The sequence below is a fragment of the Tachysurus vachellii genome, chromosome 1 (genome assembly GCF_030014155.1).
Source record: "Tachysurus vachellii isolate PV-2020 chromosome 1, HZAU_Pvac_v1, whole genome shotgun sequence".
NCBI lineage: Eukaryota > Metazoa > Chordata > Actinopteri > Siluriformes > Bagridae > Tachysurus > Tachysurus vachellii.
In genome coordinates this window covers 14,839,062-14,860,536 of record NC_083460.1, presented here as the reverse complement: position 1 = coordinate 14,860,536, position 21,475 = coordinate 14,839,062, and the positions used below count along the sequence as shown (strand labels likewise).

General features: G+C 36.3%; 2 protein-coding genes across 2 annotated transcripts; one reads left to right on the top strand and one right to left on the bottom strand.

Annotated features, from left to right (window-relative positions):
* Positions 1-1,023: 1,023 nt before the first annotated feature.
* bmi1b (bmi1 polycomb ring finger oncogene 1b) lies at positions 1,024-9,851 on the bottom strand. The gene is made up of 10 exons (XM_060873977.1): positions 9,311-9,851; positions 5,006-5,136; positions 4,696-4,792; positions 4,228-4,283; positions 3,758-3,808; positions 3,554-3,662; positions 3,238-3,280; positions 2,949-3,047; positions 2,685-2,765; positions 1,024-2,388 (listed from the first exon to the last, which is right to left on the bottom strand). The coding sequence occupies exons 2-10, from the start codon at positions 5,121-5,123 to the stop codon at positions 2,053-2,055; spliced, it is 990 nt and encodes a 329-aa protein (XP_060729960.1). The 5' UTR covers positions 5,124-5,136; positions 9,311-9,851; the 3' UTR covers positions 1,024-2,052.
* A 5,185-nt stretch (positions 9,852-15,036) lies between these two features.
* dnajc1 (DnaJ (Hsp40) homolog, subfamily C, member 1) lies at positions 15,037-19,756 on the top strand. The gene is made up of 12 exons (XM_060873964.1): positions 15,037-15,486; positions 16,309-16,410; positions 16,495-16,541; positions 16,800-16,965; positions 17,087-17,184; positions 17,416-17,506; positions 17,609-17,699; positions 17,891-18,051; positions 18,155-18,274; positions 18,362-18,410; positions 18,503-18,924; positions 19,127-19,756. The coding sequence occupies exons 1-12, from the start codon at positions 15,331-15,333 to the stop codon at positions 19,193-19,195; spliced, it is 1,572 nt and encodes a 523-aa protein (XP_060729947.1). The 5' UTR covers positions 15,037-15,330; the 3' UTR covers positions 19,196-19,756.
* The last annotated feature ends 1,719 nt before the right edge of the window (positions 19,757-21,475 follow it).

The following is a 21,475-nucleotide window of genomic DNA, read 5'->3' as shown; positions in this document are numbered from 1 at the left end:
ACACAACGCCGAATTATATCATTCTATACAATTAAAAGGGACATTATAGATGAATTCGTTCAAAATCAAATCAAATGTATTTTGCATTTTTTTCATCCTTTGCTAAAGTCATTTTCAATATATACTATATATATATATATATATATATATATATATATATATATATATATATATATATATATATATAATGTATGTGTGTATGTGTGTGTGTATGTATGTGTGTATGTGTGTGTATTTATATATATATATAAAATATTGCCTTTTAAAGCAGATAGCGTTAAATAATTTTATTATTTTTTTTAATTGTTTTTTTTAATTGATTTTTGTTTATAACCTATTATTTGGTTCATATTCGCAGATTCAACACTTTGTCTGCTCGTCTTTATAAAGAGACGTTAACCCGAAATAAGGACATAATTATAGGAGGTTAAATAAACGTCGTGGCTTTCAAACTTTGTGATTTTTTTATTATTATTATTTTTCTTCAGGAATGAGACGCTGGTTGTTTATTAAAATGTCGCTTAAGGATTTTTTTTTTTTATTATTTCTTTATTTTTTTACGGGTCGATTCGGACGCAACCAAATTAATAAACAGGGGATGAAGTGGAAACTTCCAAAAAGTCTAAAAAAAAAAAAAAAAAAAAAAAAAGGTGGGGGGGGGGCGGGTTTTGTTTGTTTTCTACGGAAGCCTCGCTGCTACTAAAATGACGGAAAGCACCGACTGGACTGTTAATACACCACACTCTTCTGATAATAATGTGGAACAAAGGGGAAGTACGTGTTTGTTCACGCTATAAAACTTCCGACAATATTTCCCCGAAAATTTTCTCGAATGTAATGTCGTTTTTTCCCCTTCAATAACAAGCTGTACACATGATGCAGTCCCTCAGTGACAATAGCTTAGTAGTCTGATGAAACCTGACAAACTACACATTGTTGTGTTTCTCTTCACTGATGAGGCTCAGAACAAAACCTGACATCTGTGTAATATAAACGTAAAATGTTTATTCAGATACAGGTTTATATTGTACAGCAGAAAAAAAAAAAGATACACAGGACTGAAAATGTCAGGAAAAAATAACTAAGGAAATTTAGACAGTCGTGGAGCACAAAAGACATCAACTGATATGTCCTGTTAGGCCAAAAATAATAATAATAATAATATAAACGCACAGACGTACGAAATAAGTCATGGGAAATCAATCGAATCTGGTCATTTCTAATGTCTGTTGATGTGAGAGGACAGATAGTGATTGTTCAAAGTTACTGAATGTTACTGAATGTTTTCTAGTAGGTTTTCTTTCAATGCTCTCACCAGCAGAACCATTCGAGCTTTTGGAAGCATGAACGGTTCCAAATGAACTGGGATTTTTTTAGAATTTCACCAAGAACATCCGAAAGTTTCTTATTGTTCATTCCCTGCTCACATATACGCATATATACGTTATACGTATATACTATACGTATGTGTATACACATTATGTACCTACATATACATAATCTAGAGCTTAATGTTTAAGTAAAATATGAGGAGATTCGAATAGTCGTTAAAAAGATTTCTATTAATCAATTCAGTGCACGATTCATTTTTAATCATCATTTAACACTGCTTCCTGTTTAAAGAAAAGAAAATCATTTTCTACACATCAAGGCCCTAACCTACGTGAATGATTTGGAGTTTATACAATAGTAGAATCCTGGCGTTCATCCTGGGCTCTTCATGCACAAAATATACTTCATGATCGTTATTCAAACAATGAAAGTTTAGTACTTAACAAAAACATAAGAAGTCATACTCAACATACGTACTTAAACATACATAATACAAAAGGAAAATGTGGTTCGGTAATGAAACTGCCTTCCGAAAACAGCTCCCGATTGCAAAAAGTCGTAAAAAGTTGCATGTGCTAACTCATAAGGGATAGAGTTTGCAGTCGTAGCTTTTCTTACGAAATCCAACGTAATCGCTTTCGCTCACTAAAGTTCCTACAAACTTCGCGTCCAAGTTTGCAGATCTCCGTTGACGACTTTTCGTGTCCATTAGTCCTTTTGTCACCCCAGAGAGTTGGAGCCATTGACTGAACCCTTGCTGGCTTTGTTGCTGAATGAGACTTGGCCATTGGGGCCAGATTTATTGGACACTCCGTTAACAGGTGAGAGGTGAGAGAAGCTTGAGTGTGAAGATTTGACTGGAGCACTTTGACTCTGATTGAGAGAGGAGGATGTGGATGGTGTAGGAGCGTGAAGAACTGGGCTACTGAGCTTTTCACTTCCTGAGTCGCTCTCAGTTTCAGGTTTTCGACTTGCAGTCTCACAGCTCGGACCACTGCTCAGCTTCAGCTTCTTACAGCCGGGACGAACCCTGTACTTCAGAGGCAGCGGACCATTCTGTAGAAAAAGAAAAGCAGATTGGTCGGATTTTTAAAACCGTTTTTAATAGCTTTTGCTCATTTGAAGCATCTGGATGGTAAAATAATGGCCCAGATTTACTATATTAGCCTCAAAATTGAAGTGATTCATGACTAATCTAATTCAAGCACAGATCTAGTCACTTGTTCAAAGAATTAAATATTGAAACTTCCCTCCATTGTTTCAAACTGTTCTCATTTTGTGTTTAGGGTGTTTTTTTTTTCTAAAAGTGAGTGAGCATAGAGCAGAGAAAGAAAGTAAAGAATTTCACTTACCCGCCTCCAGGTGTAGATATAGGCAATATCCATTAATGTGTAATAATCCTTCAGAGGCTCGTCTTCATACATGACCACGATCTGAAAGAGCAAAAAAGTCTGTCATGTTTAAAATGACTTTCATATTGTTCGAAGGCATCATATGTAATTTTAAGTAATTCTGGGTACAGTATCGTTAGCATTGCATTAAAGTGAGGCCTCAGGAAATCATTACAATAGCAAGAAGGTATAAAGTATATAAATAACAGTTTGCAAAGTACTTACCTGTAAATTACACGGAATATCCATTTTACTTCTGAGAAATTTTCTAAGATGCATCACTGTCATAGCAGCCGGGCATTGTAAATATCGCTTTACATTCGTCTGAGGAAATGAGATCATTTTGAATGGAATAACTCACAGGAGTGTGTATATTTTTTTAGTTGAATGTTCACATTGTTCCCTTATGTCATTTATAAAAGACTGAATAGAAAAAAATAGTAAATTAGTAAAAAGTAAAATAAACTGTTCAGTTATTTTTGTATGTTGGAAAGCAAATTTAAGAACTTGTTACCTCTTTTATGGGCTCTTTATGTTCCCCATCTCCACTTTCAAATCTGATAACAGTTAAGGAAATTACACATCATATGTGAAATTAGTGAATTGAAATAATGTTTTGCATGATTAATCTAAAACCTCACAGAAATGCTCTAAACATGTCACTGGCAGATCTGACACTTCTTCTTCTTCTTTTGGCTTTTCGATTCATGGGTTGCCAAGCGAATCATCTCTCTCTACCTATCCCTATCTTCTGCATCCTCAACACTTGCACCCACTAGCTTCACTGCTAAAGATAGTAAGAAGCCACAATGATGTTGATCTGGAGTTACCTGTTCTGATCAAAGAACTCGATTGACAGACTAATGAGCTCATCATCAGCAATGATTCTCTTGTCCTCATCAGATACTTCTCCCCGATCCTCATTCGATCCTTTTGTGGCTGTGAAAAAAACGATACATCTGTCACACTTTCCACTGACTCAAAAGGGGATTTTATTCTAATTTTATAGGATTTCTTTGTAAACTTTTTTTTACCATCAACAGATGGATGTGCTGCATAAAAATCTCTTCTTCGTTTCATTTCATCTGAGAGACAAACGTTAGATGAGTACATCAGAATAACAACACAGAAAAAATATACGAGCTCGGTGGTGGAACATGATAATAATAAATAATTATATGAAGTAATTCTTTAAATTGGTGCCATTTCCTACTGCACAGGTTCATAAACCTGATCCTGGTGAGCAGTGTGTCCTGCTCTCACACACCCATTTTAACTCAGGAAGGAAGGGCTGATTAGTTGAATCATGTGTTTGAAAGCAGTTAATGCACTAAACTGTGCTAGACAGCAGAGCCTCCAGGGACAGGGTTAGGAACCTGCGGCTTCATGCATATAATAACACTGCTGAGAAAACATACACTAACTAGAATGTATCTGCTAGGATATTACTCTTTAGCTTTAGCTTTTTTTATTATTATTATTATTATTAACATTAAACACTTACTTTTAAACAGACCAGGCACCAGCTTGTAAACAATGTCCTGAAGGGTCTTATCCGACCTGGAATTCACAGGCAAGGTCAATTACATGTAAATGTTTATTTAATATCCTTGTTGTAACATTAAGAGTATGTAACTTATTTATTTTTAAAGACACATAATTTAACATTACTATACTAGGATATAACAGGGTTTTTAGACTCTGACTGATGTTACTCCAAATCAATGACAGTGAATTAGCATGAGGAAAAGTTTTTGATAGCGAAGTCAACACACTTCTGCAAAGTTAATTACATTTATTCATGAAATTGTATGGATGGAATAATGTTTCTAAACTATGAGATCTATTTTGTCTCTGTACTGTATGTAGGCCAAGACTGCAGCCTCTGAGCATGCATAAAACACTCAGTATAAAGTCAAATATAAATACTACATATAAAATGGTCTATGATCAAATAAATTAAAGGTGGTACCTGATATTGAGCAGTGGTTTGGTTTTGTGCACTTGTACGTCACATATGGGACAGTATTTACTGGTCTCTAAATACCGCACAATGCACATTTTACAGACTGTGAAGAAAAATTAAGAAAAGGTGATCAGTGTACACGTGTGTGTGTGCGTGTGTGTATGTGTGTGTGTGTGAACTGTGAAGAAAAAGAGATCAGTATACACGTGTGTGTGTGTGTGCGTGTGCGTGTGTGAACTGAGAAGAAGAACTAAGAAAAAGCGATCAGTGTACGTGTGTGTGTGTGTGTGTTTGGTACTGTAGTAAATGTACATACACGAATGAAGACATTCAACGATGGTGGTCGCGTCGATAAAGTAGCCGCCGCATAACACGCACATCAGATGCGGGTTCAGCTCCGTGATCTTTATCCGCGTGGTTCGGTGCATCGTCATGAGGCTCGCGCACCTGTCCGACCAACACAAAAGACACGTGAAATAAAGTGTCACGTTTAAATAAATAAACGTATGGAATTTCGCGTTTATTTTTATTATTCTTTTGAGATTTTATTTTAACCCCCGCCAAAAAAACAGAACTTAACATAACATATCCTGGGTGTCTTTACTGTAATGGACTTCCCAAACATCCTAAAATGTTTATTAGTTTTATTCCCAAACCTATTCCTAGACTAAGCATGTTCTTAATCTGTATTTTTAAAATGAATAATCTACTCCAAAATTAGGCTTTACTTTAGAACCTCTCTGTCTTTGACCCTGACCCAAGATGGATGAGAGGCCCAGGAAGGCCTTATTTAACTATGTCTTTTATTTCATATGCAGAAGGTGTCAAACTATTAGACAGGAAAAACTGTGATTGTGGATGGTGCACTGGTTCAAGAGCAAATCAAAAAGAAAAAGAGTAAAGATAAAGTGAAAGACTACTGAGCATTAAGTATATACACACCACGTATGGTGACACTATCAGGGTTTTATTCCTAAACCAAATATATTTTTTATAATATATCTTCCTTCACAAATGCATGATTTCGTCTAAAAGCTGTATAGTTGAAACTGAAATAATCATTCATCAGTTATCTATTACAGATATATAGTTTTATTTTCATTTTATTTCTGCCCAAGTACCTAATCTCTGCACTGGAAATAAATAAATTTTGCGCATATTTTTAGGGCATTAAAAATAAACCTCGTTTGGAGACGTATGGCTAATTAAGATGCAGTAAAATTAGTTTTATACAGCATGTTGTGGAGGATTCTTTTGTTATCTGGCTCTAATATCCTATTCGTTTGGAAGAATTATCTTTATATAAGGTGTTTTGTGGTTGAACTGGTGGACCAGGCCATGTGGCCAAACGATGAGAGATAAATATATTTGATCCTGGGGTTTTTTAGAGTGTCCAAGTGTGAATTTATTGTCTAATGTTAATATAAAATCATGTAAATGTGATTTACCAAAAAAAATAAATAAATAACATGAACGACAGATTACTGACTATTTGGCCAGTGTGTGAATCTGGGATCTTATATAATTAAATAAATAAATCAAGTCTGTAGGATGAACACGTTTCTGCAAAACAATGTAGGTCAAGAATGAACTTGAGATGCTGAAAAAAATAACAGCTTGCAAATATCCTGTACCAGGTTCATTCTAAGACCTTTTTGCTGTGACCTGTCTTCTGTCTCTTTAGGACTGCACTTTACTTCACAGGATCTTCACAAGTCCTACGTCTATATATATATATATATATATATATATATATATATATATATATATATATATATATATATATTTATATATCAGATTTTTTTACATAAATGTATGGTCAGAAAAAGTTTACTGTTAAAAGCTCTATACAGTTAGTGTTATATAATTCGATTCTGATTATTCAGAGGCAGTAGATTCATTTGCAGTGCAGTTCTGGCTTCATATCATAGCCTTCATTTACGCTTTAGACAAACAAAGTTTTGTGTCATAAACTTCACAAGCAACAAAAAGAAAGGGTAGTAAAGAAACGACTGTTTATTACTGCTATAATGATATGGAGCGATAAATGCATGGATAAAATGGACAAATGGATAAAAAATCACGTTATTAAAAAAAAATAACTAAAAGAAATGTGTAATCGTTGGCAAATGACTGTGTATGATCTAAAGGAATAAAACACCACGTCTCAGGGTACCACACCACACCACCCTATTGTTGATTGTTTTCCCATAACAGCATGACCCTGCATGTTTTGTTTATTTTGTATATATCTTCCAGACATAAGGAAGATAAGTGGTCTGTTTGCTTGTTAGCATGGAGAACACCCTAAAGGACAGCTCGAACTGTACTGTGGTGAAAAGTCGGTATCAGGGATCAGGCATGTGTGTCACTAGGTCGACTAACCGCGCAAATCATTTGTTGGAATTAAATTTGGATGGTTTGGATGTGACACCGGCTTGGGGGCCGCGTCATTAACCACAAATTCGACACAGCTATAATATGGTCCGACATTAAGACCAGCTAAAGGCTGTAGGTCAGGGGAGAAACGGAGCTTCGTGATTTCTCCATGGATGAGGAAGACTACTGTACGTGGTTACCGAGACTCACTGTTGCTATGACAACCGCATAGCCGATAGTTGAGTTGGCACCTTGCCAGTGGGTAGAAAGCCGCGCGGACTCCTCGGTCCATCAGCTTATGGTGCATGACCATTAATAAGGCGCGGTGAACTACACCATGCTTCACTGCTCTCCTCTGATGCAGCATATGTTTCAGACTGGAAGGCGCTTCCTCGGCTGCCATTTTGCCACACGGTCTCGGCACGAGCGCCATTGTTTAGCTTCTATATTCCGATATAAACGCGTGTCGGTCTTTTTCCGCCCTTCATCCGCGTCTCTCCATACACCAGAGACACACTGGAATAGTTGTAGCAAGGGTTTAAAAAGGCAGCGCGCGTAAATAAGCACCCCGCCTTCCTTATCGTTTCCTAGTCAAAAGGAGGAAGCCCGAGAGCTTGCACCGCGATCACGCCGTCTTACACACACATATATATACATATACACACACATACACACCAGGGTCTGCACGCGCCAGAAATAATACCACATCCCGGATCTGTACATTCTATTCATTATGTGTGTAAAAAAAAAATTAAAAATCATGTGCCGTTAATTTAACCTGAACCTCGAGTCCCGTTAGACTCTTCATCAGGAAAGACAAAGCCGATAATGGTTTTAAGATATAAACAAATACAATTCAAATACTTAATATTCATTACAAATAATAATGACAACTTGTCAGGACTATAAGCTTTAAAAAGACATTTTGTCACCACTGTCTTTTATTGTGTTATATATATATATAAAAAAAAAAATAAAATAAAAATGATCCAAGTCCTAACATGAGAATGTCTTGTACTTTATACCCACTTTACAGCCTCAAATCTATTAACTGAAATCACAGACTAATCCCCATCTAACCCAATGACTTTCTCTGACCTCATGGCCTTATTATGCTCATCTTCACATCTGATGCTAATTGCTTGTCATTCATTCTGTCAGCTGGTACCATGAATTTATAACCAAACCCAAAGTGAAAAACCTTTTGGAAGCAAGAAGACAGAGATGAGGATTGTGACAGATTCCATATTGCATCCACCATATTACAGGTTACAGATCCATGTTTATCATTGTACTTGTCATGTTTTTAAGGGAAGTGAAGGATAATAAAGGGTATATAGCAACACCTGAGATTTGATACTGTGGCATTGAGATTGAGATTATGTATTAAGTAGATCTAATAATTAATCAACTGATGACTTCACTTTCACCTGACAAGGTCCCCAATTATGGACAGCTCTCAGAAAGAGGAGTTATTACTAGACTAATTCTACTTGATTAGAATTTATTTATTTATTTATTTTTGTTTGTTTTTGTATCCATTGTGTGTTGAATAACTTGTTTACAATCAAGTTTGATTCTGTTCCATTTTGTTGATATCTCTAAATGAACTTGTGAGTATCTGAACAATGCTTTTCTAAGGTTGTTGTTCCAAGCAGATCTGAACCATTTAGGAACTAAATCAAATACAATAATTTTGTATTACACCTACAATAAGTCGCAGGCCGCATCTTGTGTTCATCCTAAGAAGAAAACCAGTGAGAAGAAGAAGAAGAAGAAGAAGAAGTGGTGTAGAATAGAAGGACCACCTCGTGCGTTTAAGTTGATAACATGGGATTGTTATAACAGAACGTGGTGATGTCGATTTTCTGAAAATCTACACAGTCTAAACCACACGACTGTATAATAAGCTCAAACAAGAGTTGTTTCATATTTTTGCCAGGAACAAATGATAGAAATGATAGTTGCGGCTGCGTGACTCATGGTTCTTGTATCTTGTTTTTAACTTACAAAGTCGATGCAAGGCGCACAAAGCGCGTGAACAGCAACAAATATTATAGAAACACTCACTTCAGTTTGAAGCAAAAATCACCTACGACTGTTTTTTTTTTTTGTGCACGGAGGCTATGAGAGATCTAAGGACAGGACGCAACATTGTGACGGTGTGCAACAGAAAGCATACACAGCTTTAGAACGCGGTATAAAGTCCGTATTCACGCGCGATCACCCGCACAACACGTACCTTATGTGCTTGGCGAGAGTCGCTCGCTCACCAGGTTTTTTTTTTTAAATCACACGATGAAACTTGAGAGCGGATCAGCAAAAAAGCAGCGTTAAGCACCAAGCGGCCATCTTGGAGTGAAGTGCACACACTGCCTGTCAGTTGCAGCGGTTCTAACGTAGCAGAGCCGCCGCGCTCATCGCAGTCTGGGCGAGAGAACGCCTTTTCACACGCAGACAAAAAAAATGACACCGCAAACCAACGCGCAAATATCCGATCCGATCCACGAGCCGTGAAAAATCCAGAGATCTGAGAACAATAAGAATAACAAAAAAGGGTTGATGGTAAAATCCCGGTAAAGATCGCTATTCTGTTCCCGTTCCGCGCTGGTTAAGGAAGGTGCTGCTTCGGAAACTGACACCACCGTCCCCAAAATGGCTTTAGTTCGACCGCCCCGCACGCCGTCACGTGGTCTCATTCCTTACGGGCGGTCTGGGAATTAGAAAGGGGTGGGGGGTATTATCAATAGACCCCCATTTATCCACCCAGCGGTATACACTCTTTGTGTCAGACTGCCGACTATATACTGTAATATATAAATACACACACACACACACACACACACACACACACACACACACACACATATATACATGGATCAAAAACAACAGCTTTATAATTTTACAAAAAAAAAAAACCCACACCATTTCCGATAAGGATACTGAAGCCACTTGGTGTACAAAAAAAAAGGTTATTAATTTGTAGCTCTCCTTGTCACTCGTGTGGTACCATGCATCAAGGATATGCAAATATTTTTTCTTTTCTATCTTTATTACCTTTACTGTGTCTCTTTTACATGGTAATATAAATGCAATCTGGATCTAATATGATTTTTTTAAAAGAAAAAAATTATTGGATCATTTTTGTACCCTGAAGTAGCCTTTAGATTAGACAAATGTATTTAAAAAAAAATTCGACAGCTGTATATAAGATAAACACCAAAATGTGGCCCCTAAAAATGGTCCAGGGGACAAGTACAGTTACCTGAAAAGAAAGAAACCTGACAATTCACAATCTAGGGATCTGGTTGAAAGAAGGTTTGCAATGAAGGTTTAAAGTTCTCAAATAAGCTACATACCTAGAAAGACTATAAAAAGGGGGAAAAACACTGCTGGAAGCTTTTTGCAGAACTCTAAAAACTCTGGTGCCTACTGATTTTTTTAGTGAGATCTTCTAAAAGGCCTTAAAGGATCAATTAGATTTGAGTGTTGAAGTCGCAGCCAATGGACTTGAAATAAATATGCACCAAACTAATCATAGTAAAAATGACTAAAATCAAATAACTTTTAAAGAACTGTTTAAATATGTTTTGTTCTGAATATTTTTTTTTATCTATCTATCTATCTATCTATCTATCTATCTATCTATCTATCTATCTATTTATTTATTTATTTATTTATTTATTCATTCATTCATTCAGTCATTATTTTAGCCTCAAAGGTTCTCCAGAACCTCCAGAAACTTGCTTTGCAGTTTTTACGCATTAAGTTTCAGGAACACAACAGAAGTCTCTGGGTATCTTTTCCGAAAAGTGCACATACTAAAACAAGAACATATCAACATCTTGACTACCTGAAGTCTTTTTCAGTCTTCTTTTTTTTTTGACCCCGCAAATATTATGTACAATATTTAATCATTATCTCGGTTGTCGGTAACTTTCCCCGACATGACAGATCGCTTTCAGAACGCATGACCTTGTGTGTAGGGATAATTGTATTTTTTATTTAGGGGTAAATGGACCGACGTGCCCTTCACTACAGTATGTGTCACTCGGTTTCGTCCTCAATCACAGAGAAAGTGTGTGGGAATAGTACACTAGAACAATATGTCACCATGACCGCGCAAATAGAAGTACAAGTCGGAAGAGGCGTAGTTTAGGGGACACAGGCTTTTTTATGCGTTTTTGTATAAAGCTGCCAGACACAGAAAATAAAAAGTACATTTGTGGGATTGTTAATAATAATTAATTGAATGAAATACTTAAATACACCATATGTAGCATGCACGAGGAAACTGAAGAGACAGAGTTCAAGTGAAAGATCTTAAATTGCACAGAATAAAGCTACAAGTTTACTGCGTCTTTAATCCCAGCATCACAGTATTACAGTATTACGTTGTTTGTATCCACTGAACCAAAAAAACCTTGCATAATAATGTCCATGCTTATAGCATGATGCCTTAAAAAAACTACATTTTAATAATATAGTCGCTTTGGATACCATTTATTTAGACTTTAATTCACTTTTGGGAAAATTCAGTATCTCTCTTTCATACAAAGTATAAATAGAAGATACATTTATAATGATAGATAGATAGATAGATAGATAGATAGATAGATAGATAGATAGATAGATAGAATGTTGTCGTCTTTATATTCTAGAGAGAGAGAGAGAGAGAGAGAGAGAGAGAGAGAGAGAGAGAGAGAGAGAGAGCGTTTCAGAGAGAGAGTTTCAGAGAGAGTTTCAGAGCCACAGCTTACGATTCGGACTGAAGTTTTGTCTGTTAATTTATAATAATAATAATAATTAAAATTCAGTAGGAATAAGGAATATTTAGGAAATTAGTTTGGTACTAAATCAATGTCTCTAGTAATGAATTAAGAATAAACAGACCTGATCAGACTTATTTCTTAACATAAAAGGAAGGAAGAGTCTCGGATCATTCTGTTTCAGTGCAAGTTGGAGGTTTTCAACTGAAAGTACAATCGGATTCGGGGTCCCTACGACATGGCAGAGACTGCAGTGTGCACGCCAGAGAACACGGCAGCAACTCATGAACCACTCTGACGTCGCACGTGTTGCCAGATATCTCCTGTTTCCACGCCGACTGCTTTTCATTGCCTCGTGATTAACATATAAATAAATAAGTGCGTAATAAAAAAAATACAGCGATCCAAAATAACATTGCATAAACATTATTGTCTATTTTCCTGATTGCATTAAGTATGTCATATTCATTTCAAATTATAGGCTATAATATTATATGTATATAATTTATTTAGCTTTTTTTTATTTTATCATTTTGTTTTTTCCTCACTTGGTCAGTGTGCAGATAAATTAACGAAACTTTTATGAGTGTTTTAAGCGTTTGGGGGAAAAATGCTTAAGATATTAAATGTAAGGTAGTTAATCAATCTGGCAACACCGAACCTTAAGACGCTAGAGGTGCGAACAAAGAAAGAAGGCACACTAAAGGAAAGTACGTACTTGTGTCGCCGTTGTTAATTTTTCCGTATTTACTTGATCATGAGCTGTCGTGATGATGTGAATAATCTAACCAGTGTGGTAATTTCCCTTTACATTTCTCAGTTGTCTATGATCAAATCACCCAAAGACAGAAACCAAAAGACTTTCCCTACATTCACATTCACAGATGCAACTCACCGATTGCACCAAAAACTACAGCTTTATATAAAAACAAAGATTATATCATAATACCGCGAATATTCTTATAACCAGTATGGATAAACACTCTGCATTTGTGCCTACATTCTGTTCTATAAGCTACTGAATTAAATATACAGCCTAAAAATTCAGGAGACGCAAAAAAAAAAAAAAAAGCTTTTATTGGCGTTTCGATAAGGTCTTAATTAAGGGGGGAAATAATTCGTCTTAATTTGAGTGACTAAATAGCAAATAAATTCACAACAGTGTGAAAACAGAGCTTTTAAGATCGAAATGGTCCTAGATAAAAAAAAGAAATCAATTAAAAATCAATTAAAAAGCTTATTTTCTATATTTCAAGTCATTTTTCCCCCAATAATAAACATCGCGGTATTCTGCAGGGATACAATCTAGAAATATTGTTGAAATAACACGCGTGAGCAATTATTGAAATAAAATGACAATCATTCTAATCAAGTCTAATTCAAGTACATGCACATTTTAATCCGTTAGTTTGGTGTCTTTTAGGCTCTTTGTTTATCTTTTTTTTTTTGCTATTGATTGACTGGTTGATCTATTGATCAATTGATTTGTGCCTGAAGTGATAGATGGAGGTCACGAGTTGTGCAGCTGATTTTGTATATCTCATGACCATCACTCACATATCTGAGACAATATAATGTAGAATATAGAAACAAGTTTATGCTCCTTATCGGTAACTAAATATGATTTTTTCACCAGCGGCTGTAAATTCTACAGTTGTCCTTGTTGTTACTGAGTCCTAGGACTTCCACACGCTTAGACAGTGGCATTTAACAAGAGATCTGGTCTTCTTTCTAATAAAAAAAAAAAAGAAAAGAAATCATAACGTAGACATAGACACATACATAAATATTTTAACCTTTTCTAACAATTATGTAACTTATTTGCTTCCTTGCAACAACAACAACAACAACAATAATAATAATGATAACAATAACAACAATAATAGTAATAACAATAATAACAACAACATTATTATTATTATTATTGTTATTATTATTATTACTGTTATTATTATTATTATTATTATTATTATTATTATTATTATTATTATTATAAGTGGTGGTGGTAATGTTCTTCTTTTACAGTGTATTTTGCCCTTGTATTCTCAATATTATTAATTTATTTAAAATGCACAAACTTCCTTTCTCGTGAATAAGAGTTTAATAATAAAGTGATAACTATTATTATTATAACTATTACTTTCATGATGTAGGTGCATGTCATTTTATCTCAAAATCTAACATTTCTTTTACGAATTCATTTCAAACTGGCGATTTACTTTAAGTCTTATATTCTAACAGGAGTTTAGTAAAATAAGCAATCATAGAGAAAGAAAGAAAGAAAGAAAGAAAGAAAGAAAGAAAGAAAGAAAGAAAGAAAGAAAGGAAGAAAGGAAGGAAAGAAGTCGGTTTTCTAAACTAACTTGTGAATGTAGTGGAGCACAAAAGTTTCCTATAGGTAATATTTGATATTCATTAGAATTAATATCGATCTGTAAAATACATTTATGTTTAAGAAAAGAGAATGACGGCACATTGGAAAAGCAAGATTTTTAAAAAAAAAAAAAGCTTAAAAAGATAAGCACAATGTGTTTTAGGATACTGATGGACTCATCTGGTGTAATGCCATTTGTTCATGATTAACGTATTCAATATATAAACACATGGGAAAACTGATTGTTTTAAGTTTCCATGACAACTGTGTCCTTTTAAAGACCTGTATTTTTTTTCCACAAGAAAAATTGCTGTCAGAAATCTTATACTTATTTCGTAAATACATATTTTTCCATAATTTAAGAGATCCCCATGTAAAGATCCGACTTAATAATATTTGCTTTCTGCGTTCAGTATAATGAAAGCATCAGTTCTTTTTTCTGTGAAAGGAGAAAACACCACTATGCTGAAAACATCACTCCGTGACTATACACACACACACACACACAAACGCGAATGAATGAATGAACAAATGCATGCATGAATGAATGAATAACTGAATGAATGAATGAATGAATGAATGAATGAATGAATGAAGGAAGGAATTAATGAATAACTGAATGAATGCATCAATGAATGAATGGATGAATAAATGCATGAATAAATGGATGAATAAATGAATTCACGAATAAATGCATGAATGCATGAATTAGTCATGGTTAGAATGGCTAAGAACTTTGGGACAAGATCCATGGAATTCTTGGGCTTATCTCAAATCCCGTCGTAATGCATCAGCAGTCAAGTCTATTGTGTATATCGTTTCCCTTCAGATGTAGGACACATATATAGGGGGGGAGACAGATATTTAGCATGCGGCCTTTTTTCCTCCCGAAAAATTTGAACGTTCTCTCAGTCAGCGACGTGTCCGAGCAACTCAACCCTGATTGGTCGCTCTTGTGGCGGCTGCGTGTGAAACTTACTGCCGAGGAGCTTTTCCACGTCGCCGAAGTGGCCACGTTTTATTCTGCTATAAGGGCAGCCATGCCAAGCTGTGAATAGATACCGACTGTCAGGAATGGACCACCGAAATTAACGTTAACACGTTTTTAGAGCGTTCACAATGGCTTTTCCGGATGTCCTGAGATATGTGTTGTTGATCACCGGCTTTTTATTCATCCACACCGAGCCAAGTGCCGCCTGGGACGCGGATTTAGAGCTGTTCGACCTGGTAGAAGAAATCCCACAAACATTTTACGAGTTCTTGTCCGTGAACCAGGTAAAGCGCCTTTCTTATTTAGCTAAATAATCATCATAGTGTTTAATTGTAGCTTGTAAATGAAGCCTTTAGCATCCGGTGTGCTTCTGTTTTCAGTATTACTGCTTATTTCGCTTGTAAATCAAGACTCCGACATATAAAACAGGTCAACCTGGATTAACACATATACTTACCTAAAATAAACATTCACATAACCTTTACTTAAGTCTCGTGTTTGTTTGTTTGTTTTTTCAGCTCAGATTGTTTAGTTCTTAAGAATAACGCATCAGCGGTGTTTAAGGTTTCCTTGCCCGATACAGCGCATGTGTAGCGGCAGAAGTCTGCAGGAAACGCCGAGGCTTTAGGCCTAGCAGCGCAAACCAAAACAAGTCTGATCTATGATATAATTTATTAATTTGCATTTATTTTAAAGCTTCCAGCGTCCAAATAACCACAGCATAGTACAGTTTCGGCTGCTTTAAATATAACTTTGAATGTGTTTGGAAATGGGATGAGTCATGCAAACATAAAGCTAATTATTCTCTTTATTTCAGTGAGACACTCATTTTTATGCTAAAGATGCTATTATGCTAATTTTCCTAATGTTGTCATTTCAATAACATTATATTATGTGTTAGAAACCTGAACGTTTAAGTTTGTTGTATTATGTATATACAGAATATTGTGACATTAAACAGGCCTCAATGAAATAATGATCATGGGAATATCAGGGAACTGCACTTGAGTCAAGATACTAAAGAGTGTTGTCAGAAAAGTTACTGATTTTATATGACTCCTGTTGTGCAGTTGTTCTGTATTTAGTAAATCGATGTTCCTTAACAGGATGCGCCGTCGTCCGAGATCAAAAAGGCATACAGGAGGCTTTCCCTTGTCCTTCATCCTGATAAAAACAAAGATGAGAACGCTGAAACCCAGTTCCGGCAGGTAAGACGAGCGCACAATGAAATCCGTCTGGGATTTCTCGGTTATGGTTTTGGCATCTGTTAGAGAATTTGTGTCTTCTTCCAGCTTGTGGCCATCTATGAAGTTCTTAAGGATGAGGAAAGGAGAAAAAGGTAGGAGGATATTTGATTATTTTTATAAACGTAACTCGTACGTAACATGCTTTCAGTGATGTTTGTGAAGAGCAGCGGTTACGTGTCAGATTCTAATTCAATTAACATGGTTTTATGGCATAAGCCGGCAGTTAATGTTAGGATATGAGCTGAGGTTTGCGGTCAGGGCTTTCTTTTATTTATTTAATATTTTTTATATATACATCTATATTGTTAAACACTTCACAGTGAACGCTTCCATCATCATCTGTCACGCAGGTATGATGACATCCTGGTTAATGGGCTTCCTGACTGGAGACAGCCCGTGTTCTACTACCGTCGTGTCAGGAAGATGAGCAACGGAGAGCTGGGTTTCCTTCTCTTTCTCATCCTCACTGTGGGCCATTATGCAGTGATCTGGTCCATTTATTTGGAGAAACAGTTGGTGAATATTGCATTATGTTAATAGGTGGCACCATTTTCAACTTTGAGAAAAGTGTAGCGTCAGGAAGGTCGGACTGGTCACTGATAACACGTGACACGATACGTCTGTCTGTTTTACTCAGGACGATCTCCTTAGCAAGAAGAAAAGAGAGAAGAAGAAAAAGCAGAGCAGCAAGTTAGCCGAGGAGCCGAAGACCACAGGGCAAGAGAAAAATGAGAAGTGAGCTACTTTGGTGGATTGGTACATCAAAGGAAATGTTCTCATACATCAGTAATTGTTATTTGAGAAGCCTAACTGTAGTACAGCCCCCACGGCTGGTTTTTAAAAAGCGGTTCCTAATCTTGGTGACACTTCTCCTCCTCTTTTTCTAAATTGATCTTACATAATCCTTTAATTCGACTTGCTTTGAACACGTTCCAACATTGTTCTTTAATTTTATTTCCTCGTTAGATCAGAAAAACCTCACTGGCATGATATTCTGCCACTTAAGCTGAGCATCTGGCTTTACTACTCTCTGAAGTCTCTTCCTCATGTCATACAGGTTGGTGCCTACCACAAGGCATGGGTGCCATTACTTACTAAATTACTAATCGTGTACCACGGCCCATGTTTGACGATGTTGCAATGATCTTTTTGGTCTCAGGACGTGAAGCAGTACTACAAAGACTACAAAGAAATGAAACAGAAAGAAAAAGAGCAAGCGGAAGCACAAGCTGAGCAAGAAATGCAGCAAAGTAAAACCATTACAGCACAATTGTGTAGATATATTTATGGATAAGCATAAAGAACAGGTGGTGAACTGCCTCAATTCACACAGCGTGAACAAATGCTTACGATTTGGACACGTTTGGGTCATTTGTGCAGTGGAAATATAGCAGAACTTACTTTGTAGTGTATATAAAGTGTCACCTTTGTTGACCTGCAGGAGAGAAGCGGCCGAAGGTGAAGAAACCCAAAATGGAGTTTCCGGTTTATAAGCCCATTGAGACGGCGTACATGCCTACATACGACCAGGGAGCCTCCATCGAAGACATTGAGGATCAAATGGACGACTGGCTGGAAGATCGAAAAACACAAAAAAAGAAAGTTAGTTCTTAACTTGTCAAATTTGAATGGATGGCTAGCAATCTCTAGATGGCTTTTCTTGGTGGCACTAAAGTTTTTAAACGAAGTCATGTGATGATTTCAGAGTCCAGGTTGGGCAGATGAGGATCTCAGTCTGCTGACTCGCTGCATGGCGAAGTTTCCTGGAGGAACACCGGGGCGGTGGGAGAAGATCGCTCATGAGCTGGGCAGATCGGTCACTGATGTGGGTGTTGGAGCAGTGTGTGACTTTATGATGATGTACATTTAATACGTTTTTGCACTTTTTAAAAAATGGTTTATTTTGTTTTAGGTGACTACAAAAGTAAAACAAGTCAAAGACAGTGTCACCAACACATCCGGTCAGTATTTAATGTTTTGCTCTTAAAATCTATTACTTAAAGGACCTCATAAAAATAGCTCTACTCCCCCCCCCCCCCCCCCCCAACCTCAGGTTTGGTGAAGCTCTCTGAGCTAAAATGTAGTGCCGTGGTAGGAAAAAGTGCAGTTCCAGATAGCCTCATGACCCAGCGAGAGGAGATCAGGCTTTCCGAAGAGCCACTGGAGCCTGACGCACCAGAGGAAACGGACAGCAAAACCCTGAGGAGACGAGGCAAAAAATCCACAACAGGGACAGGGGATGCTGGGGAGGAAAAGGATAAAGCGAAAGGGCGCAGACAGAGGGACTTTGACCCGACGGCCATGGATGAGGACAGTGAAGAGGAGAAAAAGCAACCGAAAGAAAAGTCAAGCACTGCTGATGAGGTCTGGACCCAAAACCAGCAGAGACTGTTGGAACTGGCGCTGCAGCAATACCCACGAGGCACCACAGAGCGATGGGATAGGATCGCCAAAGTGGTGCCTGGAAAAAGCAAGGTGAGCTGTTACACTGGAATGCGTATTCCAGTGTATTTGGAAGGAGATAATTATTGCAATTTTGTACAAGAAATCTTCAGTTTCAGTGCCATGTTACATGTGACTTATTTATTTAGTGGTCATTATTTTGCTATAGCAGCACTCCACAAACTGACTGTGTGTGAGAGACTAAACTAATTGCGATCTCTGTGTTCCTCCACAGGAGGAGTGTATGATCCGGTACAAGCTGCTCGCTGAACTGGTGCAGAAAAAGAAACAGGCGAAAAGCTGACAAATCGATCCTCTTCTCTTCTGCCTGTTCCTACGTCTCGCTCCTTGTCACGTGCCTTAGATTTGCCAAAAATCATGCTGTATATCAGCTCGGTCACTTCTTCTACAGCTGTGTGGTTGATGCTTCTGCACGAACTGACCGACTCTTATGCAGTTCTCCAAAAGGACGAGCTTATTTACCGTTCACCATTTTCGTGCTCGTATTTTGTGGAGAAAATCTCAAACGGTTCCCAACCTGAATCACTTGTATACACAATTATGTTGAATTTATTTAGAAAGCAGTGATCCTCAGTGTTATCTCCTCATCTCCAACATCATCCTACTGCTGCTCCTCTTTTTTTTTTTCTTTTTTTTTTTTTAAATAGTTTTTCCTTTTCTTTTTCTCTAAAGGACAGGTTCACATCCATGCGTGAGCATTTTACACGTGATCAAAAATCCACCAATACAGAAGTATAAATCAATCCTCCAGTATTGGACAAACCCATCTTTGATCTGTATTATGTACAGCTACAAACGTGCATAAATCAGTTTTATTATTTATTAAAACTTTCTTTGCTGCCTCGGCCTTCATTTCTTTGTCATTTAATACACGAGGAACAGAACTAAGCTAAGCTTCTTATGATGTCTGTTGACTTTCTGAACATATCGCATCCAACTCAGATTTCAAAGAGGTGAAATGGCATTTTTTTTATCTGTTAAAGAAACGATTTATAAATGTTTTATGCTGGCTTATTGTGTCTCGGTGTACATTTGCTAACAATGGAGCCTGTTGAATAGGTTTAGTTGACACCATAAGAAAACAAAACCATACGAGTTTATTGGATAGATAGTAATTCTGGCTTTTGGCTCTTGATGTTACCTTTTCACTAATGGTGTATACAGCAGCCTTTACCCTTTAATATATTATATATTACACCTTTATTATACAATTGCTCATTCATGGAGGATGTGGTAGCTTACCGTTTATGGTGCTGGACAACTGATCAGAAAATTGTGGGTTTGTATCCCAGGTCTACCAACCTGCCACTGCTGGGCTCCTGAACAAGGCCCTTAACTCTCAATTGCTCAGTTGTATAAATGCCCTTATTGCTCTTGGTAAAAGTGTCTACCAAATGCTGTAAATATATTTCATGCAATTATCTAAGCAGTCAGTCAAGTGTCAGCAGTACACTACAGGATAAAATCATATACGTGATCATAGTGTGACAGGTTGTTACACCGGACAGGTCTGAGCCAGAAAAACAGAAACCCAGTTAACCACACATTACACTTGTAGTGAGCAGAGAAGCATCTGCAACCATGTGGTGATCTGCTTTAGAACATCTGCCTCATCAGATTCCACTCTTTCAGCCAGGAACCGAAATCTGAGGTTACACGGGTGACTGATTCACCCAAACAGGACCGTCTCAGATTTCTTTTCCAACTCTCAAGTATGTTCGGAGAAGAATCCGGTTCATTCAGCAGTTTATGTGTTGAGTATTCCATGTGATTTATCCTACTGAGACTTTTAACCATAAAATATCAAGAAAGGATAAGTGACAACCTTTAAACTGATTTGCAATTCTGTTTATTCTATAGTCACAGTTCAGGATTCACATCTCAAATAATTTGATATGTTTTTATTATAAGAATCATTCAAATATACAGGTATCATAAGGTAAGTTTATTACTTTTTTTACTTTGCATGTAATGTGTATTTACAGTAACTATATTTACGTATATCTATATCTGTACACATTAACTACATGGCTTATAACACTTTCTTATTTTGTGCTATTTGGACTAAATAAAAGTTGAACAGAAAGCACAGAAAGCTGACAAAAAAGCTGTACTATAAATATAATATATAAATTCTATAAATATTTCTTTGTTACTAAAATTTTTTTATAGAATTTCTATATTATATTTATAGAAATATATTTATGTATCTTTCCAGTTTTTTCAGAAAGATAATGTATTTATTTTTCCTAAATATGCAGTTGAAACTGCAGTCTAACTGACGTTAGAGAAACGATATAATATGGAGTGTATTTTAATACACTCCATAAATTCCTTTAGTATTGTTATTAAAAAGTACATTTTAAATGATAAGTATAAATGTATACATTCTAAATTATATTTGAATTAGTTTTTATATTTCAATAATAATTGATTTTTACTTTTCCTTTCTTTTATTAATTCTTTCTTTTTATACATTCATGAATCATAAATACAAATTATTTGATCAAATTCTTATTTTAAAGAAGACGTCGTAAATCTTTATAAATAAATAAAAAAAATT

Bases quoted from the DNA above. Each gene is read 5' to 3' on its own strand.
- bmi1b (XM_060873977.1), bottom strand. From the start codon at position 5,123: ATGACGATGCACCGAACCACGCGGATAAAGATCACGGAGCTGAACCCG. The intron at 3,048-3,237 runs GTAACAAGTTCT...TCATTTCCTCAG, and splicing joins ATAAAGAGCCCATAAAAGAG to ACGAATGTAAAGCGATATTT. The intron at 2,766-2,948 runs GTAAGTACTTTG...TTGCTCTTTCAG, and splicing joins ATATTCCGTGTAATTTACAG to ATCGTGGTCATGTATGAAGA.
- dnajc1 (XM_060873964.1), top strand. From the start codon at position 15,331: ATGGCTTTTCCGGATGTCCTGAGATATGTGTTGTTGATCACCGGCTTT. The intron at 16,542-16,799 runs GTAGGAGGATAT...TCTGTCACGCAG, and splicing joins GATGAGGAAAGGAGAAAAAG to GTATGATGACATCCTGGTTA. The intron at 18,925-19,126 runs GTGAGCTGTTAC...GTTCCTCCACAG, and splicing joins TGGTGCCTGGAAAAAGCAAG to GAGGAGTGTATGATCCGGTA.